Below are 13,870 nucleotides of genomic sequence, written 5' to 3'. Positions count from 1 at the left end.
ACTGGGAATATGCCACACTGCGGGGATTAGTGCCCTTGTTAATTCGTACTGCTGTGAGCATGGGATTTAGAACCACTGTTCGTGTTGAAACTGGCTGATATTCGGTCTTATTGGCGTTGTGTATGCATAATTCGGGTTTAAACTTAATCATGCTATTGTAGCCCATCACGCAGCTCTGGTTTATTGTTTTTATTTAGCTGTTCTAAACACTGCCTCTGTCCCACTATTTATCCGTGTCCTGGTGGGGCCTGTAAACTCTTAATGTTTGGGGGCGGGCGATGTTGCGGCTAATTTGATCATACTTATCGTAATGTACAGACACACACACACACACACACGCACACACATACATACACGTACGCACTAACAGCAATGGTAACACCCATACGCATAACTTCATGTAAATGTCGGCAACATCAACAGACTATAAATCATCAGCAAACAACAACTAACAAACGCGACCGTGCTGGAGGGCCGCCCATGGGCGAAGATGCTCGCCGCGGGCGACTTGTTGTTCAGGATCCAGAGCGGCTGCCGCGATGGTATTGGGGCCGGCATTTGCGTGTTCCTCGGTTTCTCCAGCCCGTTGCCTCCGGTGCCGCCGGTGCCGGTTCCACCGGCCATGCCGCCGTTTCCGCTCGCGGCGCCATTAACACCGTGTCCAGCGTTACCTCCTGGGTGATGTGGTTGGACAAAGGCGGGTCAATATTAGACGAGTGGGCACGATGAGCATGGCGTTAGTGCATCGGGATGCAACGCATTACGGACAGGGCCACGGCCCCTCGCTTGAGTGCATAAAATTTCCCATCAAATTCCTGCCCCAAGCGTGGTTCGTGGACAGAGTATTCCGAGTGGTTCCAAACTATGGAGTCCTTTTACGTGGACCGGCTCTAGGCAACGAAACACGACGACCCAAAAGTATTCGGCCGCTGACAGTCACTCCTACGAATCTAAATGACACCGTACACATCGTATGGGCGCAGTAAGCATTTTAGACATTCCGATTAATTGTCACTGAGTTTTTTGATGACTTTCCAAAAGATCCAGTGCGAACGTTAGGAGAATGAAAAATTTCAACCATCAAGCATCAGTTTGCAAGTAATTGCGACCGGTGCTACTCACACGCCCGGTGGTCATCGGCTCGCCAGTGTATTCGCAACCATATTTGTGGAATGTTAATTTCTGCCACGCTCACTGGTGGGATTTTTTATTGCAACCGCAAAGACACCCTCCGCCACGGAAGCTGCCGAGCTGATGTCCGAGCTCAGCGGACACAAAAAACGGGATACGCAAAATCGGTGGACAAGCACAACCCGTGTGCGTGCTGGGCACGAATGGCGCAAATAATTAATAACCAAAGCATCTGAGTGGTCGCCGTGCGCCTCGAGGACGGGTTTCGCCTTTTTTCACACGCCCTCCCCGAAGACCTGCGCTGTGATGACACCACTCTGCGCGCGCCCCTGCAGGCTCATGTCATTAAAAATAAATATATTTATGCGACGATCCTTTTTATGATCCCGCGGCCCGCCACAAACGCGGCGCGATGCAAAGATGTCCAAGAAGGCAGAAACGGGGGCTCGATTTGTTCGCCGATAGTGGCTTAACATGAAAAAGGGCCATACCGGGACGGGCAACCGGATGATAACACCGGATGGTGAAGACAAAAAAAATAACTATACTGCATATTCCGATCCGATACCGAAGTGCATGCCATTTTATGCAACAGCGCAAAAGAGTTTGCGCGACGGAAAAACATCGCGTCCTGCGCGATCGATAGCGCGATCAGCGACAGCAAATGCGCCAACCGTCGGCCGCGCTTGATAATCACATCAATTAATTTATTGTTATGGGGTGTTTCATTGTGACGCAATAAAAATTAATTGAGCCTTTGCCTGTGCCCCGCGTTTTCAATTATGAGCAGTTGATGGCCGCGTGAAGAAGCGCCGATGGCGAAGGATGCGAGCAGGAAATAAATATTGCGTTTGCCGATGCCTGTGGCACCGGCACGGAAGGTGACGCGGAATTATGTTCCGGTAAAACATCGCACTAATGTTGGCCGCTTATTTTATGCGGCCCACCTCTCCTCGCGCTTTTTGCTGTCGCCGCAGAGATCATTCCGGTGGACGGGGCGGTCCCATGCGGTGGTCATTAAACGCCAACGAGTTTTTAACTATAAAATCAAATCGGCACCTAATGACAGCTAATTGCCGGGGCACGGTTTTTATGTTAATTATAAGCTTTCACTTGCGGCATTTTTGAATTCGATTGGAAATTACTGTTATAAGCTGGGAACATTTTCAAAAAACAACCATCAGCGTTCAAAGTACGATTACAAGTTTCCGTCAAAAACTACACACCAGTGATTCAGATCTGTTTTCATATTTATATTATTCAAAAAATGTAATAGGGCAAAATGTGAAAATGGGTTGAGTAATCTCTAATTTGTATGATTGTTTTGCAAAAATGGTTTCCATTTGCTGCGTGATTTTATTCAACGCAATTATCAATTCCTGCAAATTGAATTACAAACTAATTGGCTCCACTGTACTATTATTATGCAGAGCCCAGCCCCGTGCAAATCCATTATCTCATCCAGCAGGTGCCAAAATAAACTAGCGCACCCAAGTGATACCGGCAATCCACTGGAGTATACTCTTGTGCCAATAGTATCCTCCAGCTCGAAGAGTAGCAGCGGATGCAACGCCCAGGAGCCTACGGAGCTCCCAAACCCGAGAACGATCACCGATCGCCAAGACCACCGTTACCGAAATGCGTCACCGCCTTCGGAACTCCAACCCGGAACGACTGAAGCACAGAGCAAACCTACCCCAATGTGTGTACCAGCGGACGCTTGCAGCCGCTAAGCACAACAATGACGACATATGATGACACAGCAACGAGGAAGCCGAAACCTTGCACACCTCATCAACCTTGACACAACGCAGCTACGATGACCAAGAACGGCCCCATGCGACGGACTGAGAGACTGAGTGAGACGGAAGTATGGCGAGCGGACAGCGGCGCAACGCGGCGCGCGACCTCAAGCGAGCCACATGCCGAAAACTGCAACCGCAGCACAAGTAGCACTGGCGACGGCACTGGCCGAGCGACGGTCAACAAAACAACCGTAACTTTGCAACGGGGAAATGAACCCGGACCACGCATCCAAACAGGAAGATCGGAATGGTCAGCGATCGCGCCTACTATGACGGCGCGGAAGCGGAGAACGCGACCTCGACGGCAGGTAGATTGTAGTGTAAACCGAGTAAGCACACGGAAACGCAACTTGGAATGCCGGAAGCCCAAAAAACTACAAAGGGAAAGTTGGAAAACATTGAGAAAGCGTGAGAGAGTGGGATAGAAGTAATAAGAAATGCGTCAACTGAGGGGCGACCCAAAAATTGTAAGTCTATATATATTAATAAAGTCGACGGAACGTCGTCGCGTGCTGATTGTTAAGCTGAAACCTTCGACGAGTAACATCATTTAAGTCTTAGGTTCGTCAGTCCGCCCGATCGTGAAGAAGAAGTAAGTGTTTTCCACATTGGAAAGCTTTGCAGGATCCTTAGACCGCAAGGTAGGTCCGTGCAACTGGTGACAGCGGTGTTCGGATTATGAATACCCAGGATTTTGGAAATTCCCGGTGGGAAGCAACCCAAAGTCCATAAGACAAAAATGACAGTGCAAGTATAGTGAATGTGATAGTGGAAGTTAATCCAGTGATAGTGGAGAAGCAGTAGAATGGAGAAACGCAGTGGATCGAAGAAATAACTACGAAGGACGAACGAAGCAGCCTAGAAGGAAGAACGACGAGATCGACGCCACCTAAACAGAGGAAGGAGTTTGGAAGTTTCGCTCGGCACGTGCATCATAGGAGCAGCCATCGACCATGGACCAGCTATCGATCTGGAAATTACAGTTTGAGAACAGCCATCGATCGTGCAACAGAGGACCAGCCACCGATCTTGGAGAACGCAGTTTGGAGGCAGCAATCCTGTGAGTAAGGTGCCAAAGTTTGAATAATGAAGTGACATGCGAGACAAGCAATATTGCGTGAAGAATGGTTAGACTTTTTTAAAGTAATTATTGTGTACTCATACACGTGTTCAGGAAATTGAGGAAAAACATTGATATAATACCGAGTCTTTTTAAAGTAACCTCCGGGTAAAAATATTAACATAACATTGAAACCAAAAGAGCATAAAGAAATTAAAATGACTCCGACAAACATAATTAAAATGGCAATGAACCTGCTACCCGAGTTCGCAGGAGATCATCAGGAGGTGCAAATTTTAGTAGATCAGGGTAACTACATAGCATCTCTCATTCCGGAGGATTCGCAAGACGCGCTAATTAGAACAGTAGTAGCAAAATTGAGAGGACCCGCGGCGACAGCTTACTCAAGAATAAAGGCGAAGAGCTGGCAGGAAGTCAAGGAAAATTTAACCCATGAATTCGGTAGAGATATGCGACTGGACGAAGTCATGTTAGAAATTGAGATTCTCGAACAAGGGAAAAATGAGTCATTCCAAAGCTACAGGAAGAGAACAATCGATCTCTATAATTACATTAAAGAATATGAAAGAACCAATGGAGACCGAAAATCGTACGCACAACAGCATTTGAGACTCCACTTTACTGGAGGATTAAACAGTGGCATACTTAAACGACTAGCCAGAAATTACAAAGAGTTAGAACTAGTAGAAATGTTAAAACAATTAGAAGACGATTACAGAAATATTATTCAGGAAGAAAAGATTGAAGAAAGGCTCAGAACCCTGCATATAGGTAATCGCCGACAGATGTTTGATAAAAGTAATGCTCCTCGACTACATCTACAAAATCGGTGGGCACTGATAGATAGGCAAAGAGGCTATAGGCCACAAAAAGAAACCCACGAAGGAAGGGAAAAAGGATACCCACCAAGGAACGAAGGCTGGCGAAGAAACGCTAGTAATTCAAACAACCCAAGAAATGATGACCGCGAAATGGACGGTGAAGAGAGATATAGACACAGGTACGAAGGCAATTGTGGCCGTAGAAACAAGGACGCGCAGTACGGGAAAAAGAACGCAAGCGAAAATATACATGGTTAATAAAACAAGCAGGCAAGAGAAACAAACTGCAAGAGGTATCAATGAAAAGTTAGTACGGTTAGAAAGCAGCCAGGATGAAATGGTATACGTTACATTAGCAACGCAAGAAAACACTAGAAGAAAAACGAGATACTACATTGATACTGGCGCCACAGTTAATTTACTTAGGTGGGACGAGGCCAAGAGTATAGGTGTACGGTAATAGACTGCCGCGATCAAGCAGAAATTACAGGCATAGGCAATAATACTATAACTACAATGGGATCGTGCGAGCTTCAATTGATTATTGAAGGGAGTAATTTCTTAGTTAGGTTTTACGTAATTAAGGATTTATTAATACCAGGAATTTTAGGTCTAGAGTTCCTGCAGCAGCAAGGAGCGGAAATTAACCTGAAGGAAGGGTTAATGAAAATAACTTGCTTGCCAAGGAGACAATTTAGATGCGATCAGCGCAAAATTCTGGGAGAGAGGAATCAGAGCAAACGCATCGGAATTGCAGTAGACGAAAGAGAGGGGAGATTTGATAACGAAATGTTAGGAATGGAACATTTGGAAGAAATGCCGAACGACGCTTATCAGGGCAAAACAGATTTAGACAGTGACCTGGATTGCGACATTGTTGAATATAAGCAGATAAAAAGGCTACAAGGTTACGAAAGGGAAAAGGAATTGCTTAAAATTTTGCAGTTGGAACCGGCTAACAACGAATTGGCCAACACACTGCGTAGGTTTAATGATGTTTTCTTTATGGAAGGAGACAAACTCACTCAGACTAAGGCAGCCGTCCATGAGATCGAAACATCAACAAATGTGCCTATCTATAAGAGGCAATATCGTTTCCCGGAAGGTAACAAAAATTCATTTACAAGAACAAATAGACGAAATGTTGGAGCAAGGAATTATCGAACCTAGTACAAGCCCGTACAACGCCCCCGTTCTATGCATACCCAAGAAGCTGGACGATAATGGGAAGAAAAGATATCGAATTGTAGTAGACTTCCGAGCTTTGAATGAGGTCACGAAACCCTTCGTTTACCCAATCCCGTTAATTAACGAAATCATAGACACGTTGGGAGATAGCAAATACTTCTCCACGTTAGATTTGAAATCAGGATTCTACCAGATCCCGATATCCCCAAAGGATGCTGCGAAGACAGCTTTCTCAACGCCTACCGGTCACTATCACTTCCGCGCGATGCCGATGGGCTTAAGAAACAGTCCGTCGACATTCCAGCGTTTAATGAACACCGTTCTATACGAAATCAAAGGTGTGAGAGCAGTAGTATACTTAGACGATATTGTCATCTTTGGAAGGACAATCAATGAACATAACGAACATTTTGAGAAAGTGCTCAGAGGGCTTCGCAAGTACAATTTAAAGCTTGAGCCAAAGAAATGCCAAATACTGAAGGAAGAGATCAAATACCTAGGCCACATAATCAACCAACAGGGAGTAAGGCCCGCTAAAGACAATGTCAAAAGCATTGAGAATATGAGCCCACCAACAAACATCAAGGGAGTACGTTCGTTCTTAGGCGCGACTAACTTCTATGGGAAATTCATCCCAGGTATCGCAAGGATCCGTAAGCCTCTAAACGATTTGTTGAAGAAGGACATTAAATTCAATTGGTCGTCCGACTGCAATGACGCTTTCAACACGTTGCGGAAAGCTCTAATCTCAGAACCAATATTAGTGAGGCCAAACCATCGAGACAGATTTGTATTGACTACCGACGCCAGTAAATTTGCCATTGGAGCGGTGCTTTCAAATGAGAAAACAGTAGACCGACCTATAGCGTTCGCCAGCAGGTCATTGAATGGACCCGAAACCCGTTATCATACGATCGAAAAGGAGTTACTAGCCATTGTTTGGGCCGTCGCATATTTTAAGCATTACATATATGGTCAGAAGTTTATAGTTTACACCGACCATAGACCCCTTGTATCTCTTTGGAGGTTAAAGGAAAGCTCACCTGTGCTTACGAGACTAAGATTGAAATTACATGGCACGATAAGAAACCCTTTATCTAGTGAAATCAATACTGTTAATTTTAAACAACGAACTGATCGTACCATCATGCTTGTGCCATCCGTTGAGCGGAGTCGGGAATGCTTCGACGACGCACTGCAGCAGCACGTGGCTCTCGACCGGGGCGGCAACTAATTGGTTTCCGGCTTTCACGTTCGGTGGAACTGATAATGGTCACCGCGGACGCGTTAGAACGGTGACATAGAAAGACAATGTTTGATGTTAGCATAAAAATGGCAGTGGCCAAAGTTTCAACACATCTCACACTACGGTTTCAGTTGCAACCGAACCACTAAGGTATGCGACAGCAGTGACTTACAGTTCACTTGGACATCAAACCGTTTGCTAACCGAGGGCGGAACACCATTCGAGGCGATGCAGAGATATCCTCCCATGTCGGTTCTCTGCACTTGGTTCAGGACGAGTCGTTCGCCTTCGATGAACTTCACCACTGGCCGGAATGAAGCAGAGAGCGAGAAAACAGAACATGCAACAATGTTATGCTATCTTTATGCTCCGTCGTTCACCAATGCACAATGCGGCGGCGGGGGCAGAAAAAGGGGTCTCGAAAATGTTTACTGGAGTATTAAACAACATTTGATTCTTTTGGTAGCTGTCTGTTGAGATAAAATGCATTGAAGATGTTTCTTTTATTTCATTTAAGTCAATTTTTGGAAAGATTGTCCTGCGCGTTTTTTCCAACGGAAAATGACATCACTGAAGTGTGCTAAAGACAGATTTTATTTTCGTAAAAACTGCAACTTCTGAACAAGGATGTTGAATTATGAATGCAAATGTAAAATCGTTCCGAAATTAGCAAAATTTTGTTTCATTTTCATATCTTTCCAGTGAAAGGCATCTTGGGCCACAAGGTCTTAGCTAGGCAATCGGTACTGTTAGGTAAGTGAACGTAGAAAAGTGATCGTGTGGTAGTTTGCGTGTTTGTCCACCCACTCGCCCAGGGACGAAAGATAACTTTAAAATTAAAGAAAAACACAGAAATTAAAAGACTTGAATCTCTGCATTGTTGGATAATTAACTGGCGCTGGAAGCGGGCCGGAGCCTTTCGGGTCAGTTGAATTTGTTAGTAAATCAAGCGCCATGACAGCAAACTATGCGAGCGAAGAAAAGCACTAGATTAAACTTCGCAATCCCCCGGAGCCACAAATTACCTTGTTTTTCTCTGCCCTCCGTTCGCACGACGATATCCTTGCCATTTTCACGCCTCCACTGGACCGTCGGCTCGGGGACACCGGTCGCCTGGCACACCAGCTGCACGTTGCCGGCCTCGTTGGCCACGCCGCCCTCCAGGGTGTTGGGCTCGTGTTCGTTTAAAATATCAGGTGGAACGACGACGTCCAAGTTGCCCGACTGTAATTACGGTTCTTAGTTACTTTCGCAGCTCTGTGCTCCCATTCCTCGGTGCAATTTATGTATTCATGAAGCAATTACTACAATGGTCAAACGCTTGAGAAGCTGCGACTGGGAGGGCATTCTTTTTCTCTCCGGAGACACTCCGGGCTGCAAAAACACCGATGGCCAATTGCCCGGCCAATCGAACGTGGTGGTGATGCTACGCCAAGCGACGGATCCACACTGACCACAAGTAAAGTTTTCTAATCTTTTTTTAAAGATCCTAAGAACCTAGCCTAAGCCGGAAGCATGAAAATCCTTAAATCTATAAGATTGCGTACGATTGTTGCTAGGAACATTTCTAGAAAAATTTGAAATTGTATTCTGTGCCCAAATTGTTGAGTTAACTTCTCAATTGCCTAGCTCTTGCGGCAGATTTAGAATCACTCTATGACAAAAAACACACAGTAGTTGTGAACAATTTAAAAAAATGCAACTGAAATGCAGTTAATTCTTTCCTTTTTTAAAACATATCCTTTCTTTTGTGATTTGGAACATTATTAGATTAGACAAATTAAATCACGAGTTCGTGTTTCAAGAACACTGGGAAGCACAGCGCGTGTACACTTTCTTCTGCCGGTCAGTGTGCGTCTTCCATAATTGACGAGGAATAGGCATCATCTTGATTTTCCGTATTGCTGCACGGAGCAATATCCGATAAATGGCGATTTTAAATTCAACTCAAAGAAGGTCACAATGGCTTCGTTTTCATTTGCTAAATGCTCTCCCTAGGAAGCTAAGGGACATTTTCCTCTGCTCCGTTACGGGGCACATTACTCACCTGATGTCTCATCGGATCCGTGTTCACTTGGCACATGTAGCTTCCTGAATCGTTCAGCTGAACGTGGGAGATATGCAGCTTCCAGGTGTTGTGGCCATTGTGGGTGACGGATAGCCGTGGATTCAGGGCCACCATGTGTGTGTGGATGGCGAGAATCGCCTTCGAGTCCGACTTGATCCATGCTACCTTTAGCCGAACGAATGGAGAATTTCACGAGAAAAACGGAACTATTACCTCGAATGCAATGTTAAAGTTATCCCGTCGAGCATTTTTCTGGGTTTTTAGGTTTCAACCCTGTATAGCGTTGTGATGTACGCGGTAGCCACGTGAACAAATCCTGCATCGGGAAGCCGATTATAAAGTTAATTTTTAGGAATGGGGCTCAGGCAATTAATATTACAAAATTACAGACAAAATCCTAGTACCACGGTTCGGTTCGGATTCCGTGCCAATGTATCGCGTGGCAGTAAAACACTACTTTAACGACGTGGTCCAACTTGAGTTCAGCTAGACAACACTTCTACTCTGCCGGATCTTCTGTCGGATCCTGGCGACCCGAAACACGAACCTCAAGAGCGTGTCTGGAGTTGATTGAAATGGGCCATTTTGCCGTCGGAAAATGTCGACTCAACCCAAGAAGCCCAAAGAGCCAGCCAAAAGATGGCAATTGATTTTTTGTTTGCTACTTTCAATCTTTTATGCACTCGTTATGTTCACCGTTTCATTAGGCAGCGATTTTTTACGACTGCCTTCCGTGTGCCGCCTTGGTACTGGCGGCTACGGCCGAAGCCGGTTGCGTTATTTAGGGGAGCTGCGTGTCAATAAAAGTTGGGTTTTGTTTTCGATAAATTTTGTAAATGAGATCATTAATAACGGCGCGGGCGCCGTGTGGAGTGGAGGGTGCCTCTCAAGCGGCACGCCATGCTGCCGCTTTTTGGCGAAGAATTGAAGGTATATAATGTAGATGAGACAAGCATTAGTATGAACTCGTTTCACAGTTTTGCCTGAGCCAGCGGCTCCTGCACGCAACTCCTTTCCAGTTATTTAGCTTAGCTGTAGACAATGTTTAATTCCATCGATAGATTATTTAATGCGCGTAACGTGATTTCAACCCGTGATGGCTGAGATTTTTAAATTGATACAAAACAGCGATCCTTTTGATTGCAATATCCTTGAAGTTCGTTTATTGGGAGGACATTTTGAATTGGCAACAATGTGCCAGCTTACTACGGAACTAGTTCACATAAATTTGCATTGGTTTGTTTGGGCCCATCATAAACAGCATAATTGAAACGACGCACACCTCATCATCAATCAGTGCCGCAGCGAGTTCAAGCGATAATTAGCAAACCACCTACCCTGTACTGTCCCAAGTTGTTCACAACGCAAGTGAAGGAAACGTCGCGGCCCTGTGTCACCGTGAGATTGTCCAGCGCGGCCAGGAACTCTGGCTGTGCTTCCGTCTGGGTGCCATGTCCTGTGCGGTCCGGAGCAGAGAAAGAAGCGAAAGGCATCGAAGAAGCGTGAGAACCCGTGCACCACTAGGAAATCCGCCCGTGCGCCCACAGACGAGGAAACAAATAAAACATCGAAAAGCGCTTTTCCATCATTTAACGGGGGGAAAGCCAAAACAAAAGCAAAAAAAAAAAGAGTGTTGAACAACAAACAACGGGAACGGGAATCGAAACGAAATAGGAAACAACGGCGGAACACGCCACGCCACCGGCGGCCCACCGGTGGGCGCGGTGCCATTTATGTCATCCATTATGATTATTTACCGTCGCGCATAAATCATACTAATTCGAGAAATTAAATTTTCTCGAAAAAACACACCAACTCACCGTTTACCAGCAGCACGACTAATGATATATTTAACAAAAGCTTTAGCTCGAGCAGATTTATGTATCCCATCGCTGTGGCGCTGTTCCGTTCCGGTGCATCCGATGCTCGAGCGCGCCTCACTGCTACACTTCCGGGACCGGGTAATCGCCCGATTGTGCCGTCCCGTGCCCAACGCTATCTTAGTTTGGTTCCTTCTTCAGATGGCAGTCGCCACCGTAATCGCCCCGAAACTGCTCGAACGGGCTCTCTCTGCCTTTTTCCCCTTTTGCCCGAGATGAGTCACTTCCACTTTGGCTTAAGCCGGCACTTCACTCCCGTAATGTTTCGAAATACTGTTCACGGTACTGCAGCAACCAACCGAGCTTCGAGCCTCTCCGCGGGGCTCACACACACACACACACAGGGCACACACAGTTCCGTCAGGCCAGGGCAGTTGGTCCGGCGCCTAAGGATGCAAGGCGCGGCCTCCGTGCAGCCAAACACTTCACGATTCGCGCGATGATGCACTTCAGCGGCCGCTGCTGGTGGAGGTGCTGGTGGCTTTCAGCAATCGCTGCCCTATTGTTTCGCATTGCTCACTTTCGCGTTAAGGTACTGCGCTGAAATTCGCTTTCAGCCCTAGCCACAGCTGCTGCTGCTGCTGCTGCATAGCCAACGAGCATAGCGAGCATCACCATGTTGTCCGTATAATTTCTCTCGCTCTCCTTCCTCTACAGCAGGTACGAGGGCCGCATGGTGGTGCTCAGGGGCAGCGGCCACTAGGAGGGTTGTGGAGGCGATGTGATGCGTGAAATGTGGCGCGTTTTATTCATCCGAGTAATGCTCCGAAACAAACGCTCTTTGTGGTCACATACGGCCCAAGGATACGGCGATGGCGTATCGGTTTGGAGTGGACATTAAAATGCTGATTGCTCAGGAAATATAGCTTTCAACGAGTCCGTTTTTTACACCGTTGCATCTGCCATTGCACTGAGTAATTATTCTGGAACGTAAAATAGTTTCCTGGTTGGTAACCTGGCGCGAGTGTGGAAAAAGTGTAGAGTGAATTAATTGAAACAGCGCCGTTGAAAGCCCTCGCCATAAATCATTAAATCAAGATGTATCAAAAGCATTAGTGTACATCTTGTTTCTCTTTTAGAAGATCGGAATGGAGCATATTTATATTTTTAAGTATGGCACATTGTTTTAATTTAAATTTGTAGACCCCGAGGGGTCTGGTCGTGGTGGGCCCCCGTAGCAGATTTAGCACACGTTTGTGCTAAACCAGTATATGTTTATACATGTAGTATGAACGCACTAGTATGTAGATTAGCGATTTGCCAAGGCAGCGTAGTTAAAGCCATTTGAATTTTTAACAACTGATGGAATGAAAAGTTTACATAAGTTGTAACGTTTGGTTACGGTGCACTTGTTTGAGTTTGAGACAAGTTTACAAACTCGATGTGATCGATGTCATTTCGCTTGTGCTTTAACTCTAGATCACTTCTTTTAATTTTGTTTGCTTTACCTTTATCTGCTTGTTATTATTGCAGATCTTTAATCAAATTATCGAAAGTTTTTTATTTCAGTCATTTTATTAGAAAGACTCTAGATATTCATGCTGGATATAAAATTGAATGTTAATTTAATATCTTGAATCGAGGATGAATTTTAAAATAACAGTCAGTCACTTCGTGATACCTCAACGTCCTTAGGATTAAGTCTGTACTTCTGTCTCCATTCATGCCGAGGCAGCTGGTGCCATATGCGCCAGTACTATTTTCACGTTAAACAGTAATTGCATTGAATTCGAATTTCATCCCATTAATTTATGTACCACGCATCCGGCGCACCACGGGGCGTTATCGAGCGTGACGCGGTGCCGTTGAGCAGTCGATACATTATTCTGGTCGCAACCACGACAACTGTCTTCAATTATTCTAGACTAGTTCCCACGTACTGCGGTTTGTCGAAATGGTTTCCTAAACTACACTACTTGGAGGCAAACCCATGGATGGTGGTACATTGGGCACGAATATGTGTGTGAAATCTGCCGGAGACGTCCGTGTGGCGTTCGAAAACGCGACCAGGATTCTGGTCCCAACAGCCGCGTGATGTTGTGAATGCTAAGAGCTTCATTATATCGCGACAGCAGCTGACGGCGTGCATTTAATTAGATCGTTCAAGGGGTTCATTAGTTGCAAGGGCTTTTTTTATTGAATAAAGCCAATCGTTTGGTATACTTTTCCCGGAGGCACATTATGAAATTTTACCACCTCCAAGCATTAGCGGAACCAGCGGCAGCGAGCGGTTTATTGGCCTTTTGCCCGCGGTTATTATGCTGGCCAGCGGTGCTAGATGCCAATTCGATTATAGTAATGTAGCTATGGCGAAGTAACGACATAAAATACGGTGACACGCTTGACAACCCGGCGGAACGAGAAATTTGTTGGGCGGAAGGCGAGCAACCTTTTCCCAGGAAGGAGCTCCCCCCCACAGGACAACACATATTTTTCACTCTCAAATACCTTCATTCTTCATCATTCACAAACGTTTAGTACCGGGAAGTCGTTTATTTCTCACATTTCTGTGTGCCTTGTGTTTGATTGAGTGTAAAGGCACTTTCCGAACCACTTCTTTTTTTCTTCCTTAGCTGGTCACTTTGGTACTACCCTTGCCGAAAGGGAAAATGGTCCGTCGATCCTAGTCTGCCTTTTTTCGAAGCTGGCA

General features: G+C 45.7%; 1 protein-coding gene across 1 annotated transcript; it reads right to left on the bottom strand.

Annotated features, from left to right (window-relative positions):
- Positions 1-396: 396 nt before the first annotated feature.
- On the bottom strand, positions 397-11,230 carry LOC128271031 (neurotrimin-like). The gene is made up of 7 exons (XM_053008461.1): positions 11,161-11,230; positions 10,678-10,796; positions 9,320-9,505; positions 8,298-8,496; positions 7,445-7,576; positions 7,170-7,289; positions 397-674 (listed from the first exon to the last, which is right to left on the bottom strand). The coding sequence occupies exons 1-7, from the start codon at positions 11,228-11,230 to the stop codon at positions 397-399; spliced, it is 1,104 nt and encodes a 367-aa protein (XP_052864421.1).
- Positions 11,231-13,870: the final 2,640 nt, after the last annotated feature.

This window comes from Anopheles cruzii, chromosome 3 (genome assembly GCF_943734635.1).
Source record: "Anopheles cruzii chromosome 3, idAnoCruzAS_RS32_06, whole genome shotgun sequence".
NCBI lineage: Eukaryota > Metazoa > Arthropoda > Insecta > Diptera > Culicidae > Anopheles > Anopheles cruzii.
Note: the sequence above shows the minus strand (reverse complement) of the source record. Positions and strands in the feature narration are given on the sequence as shown.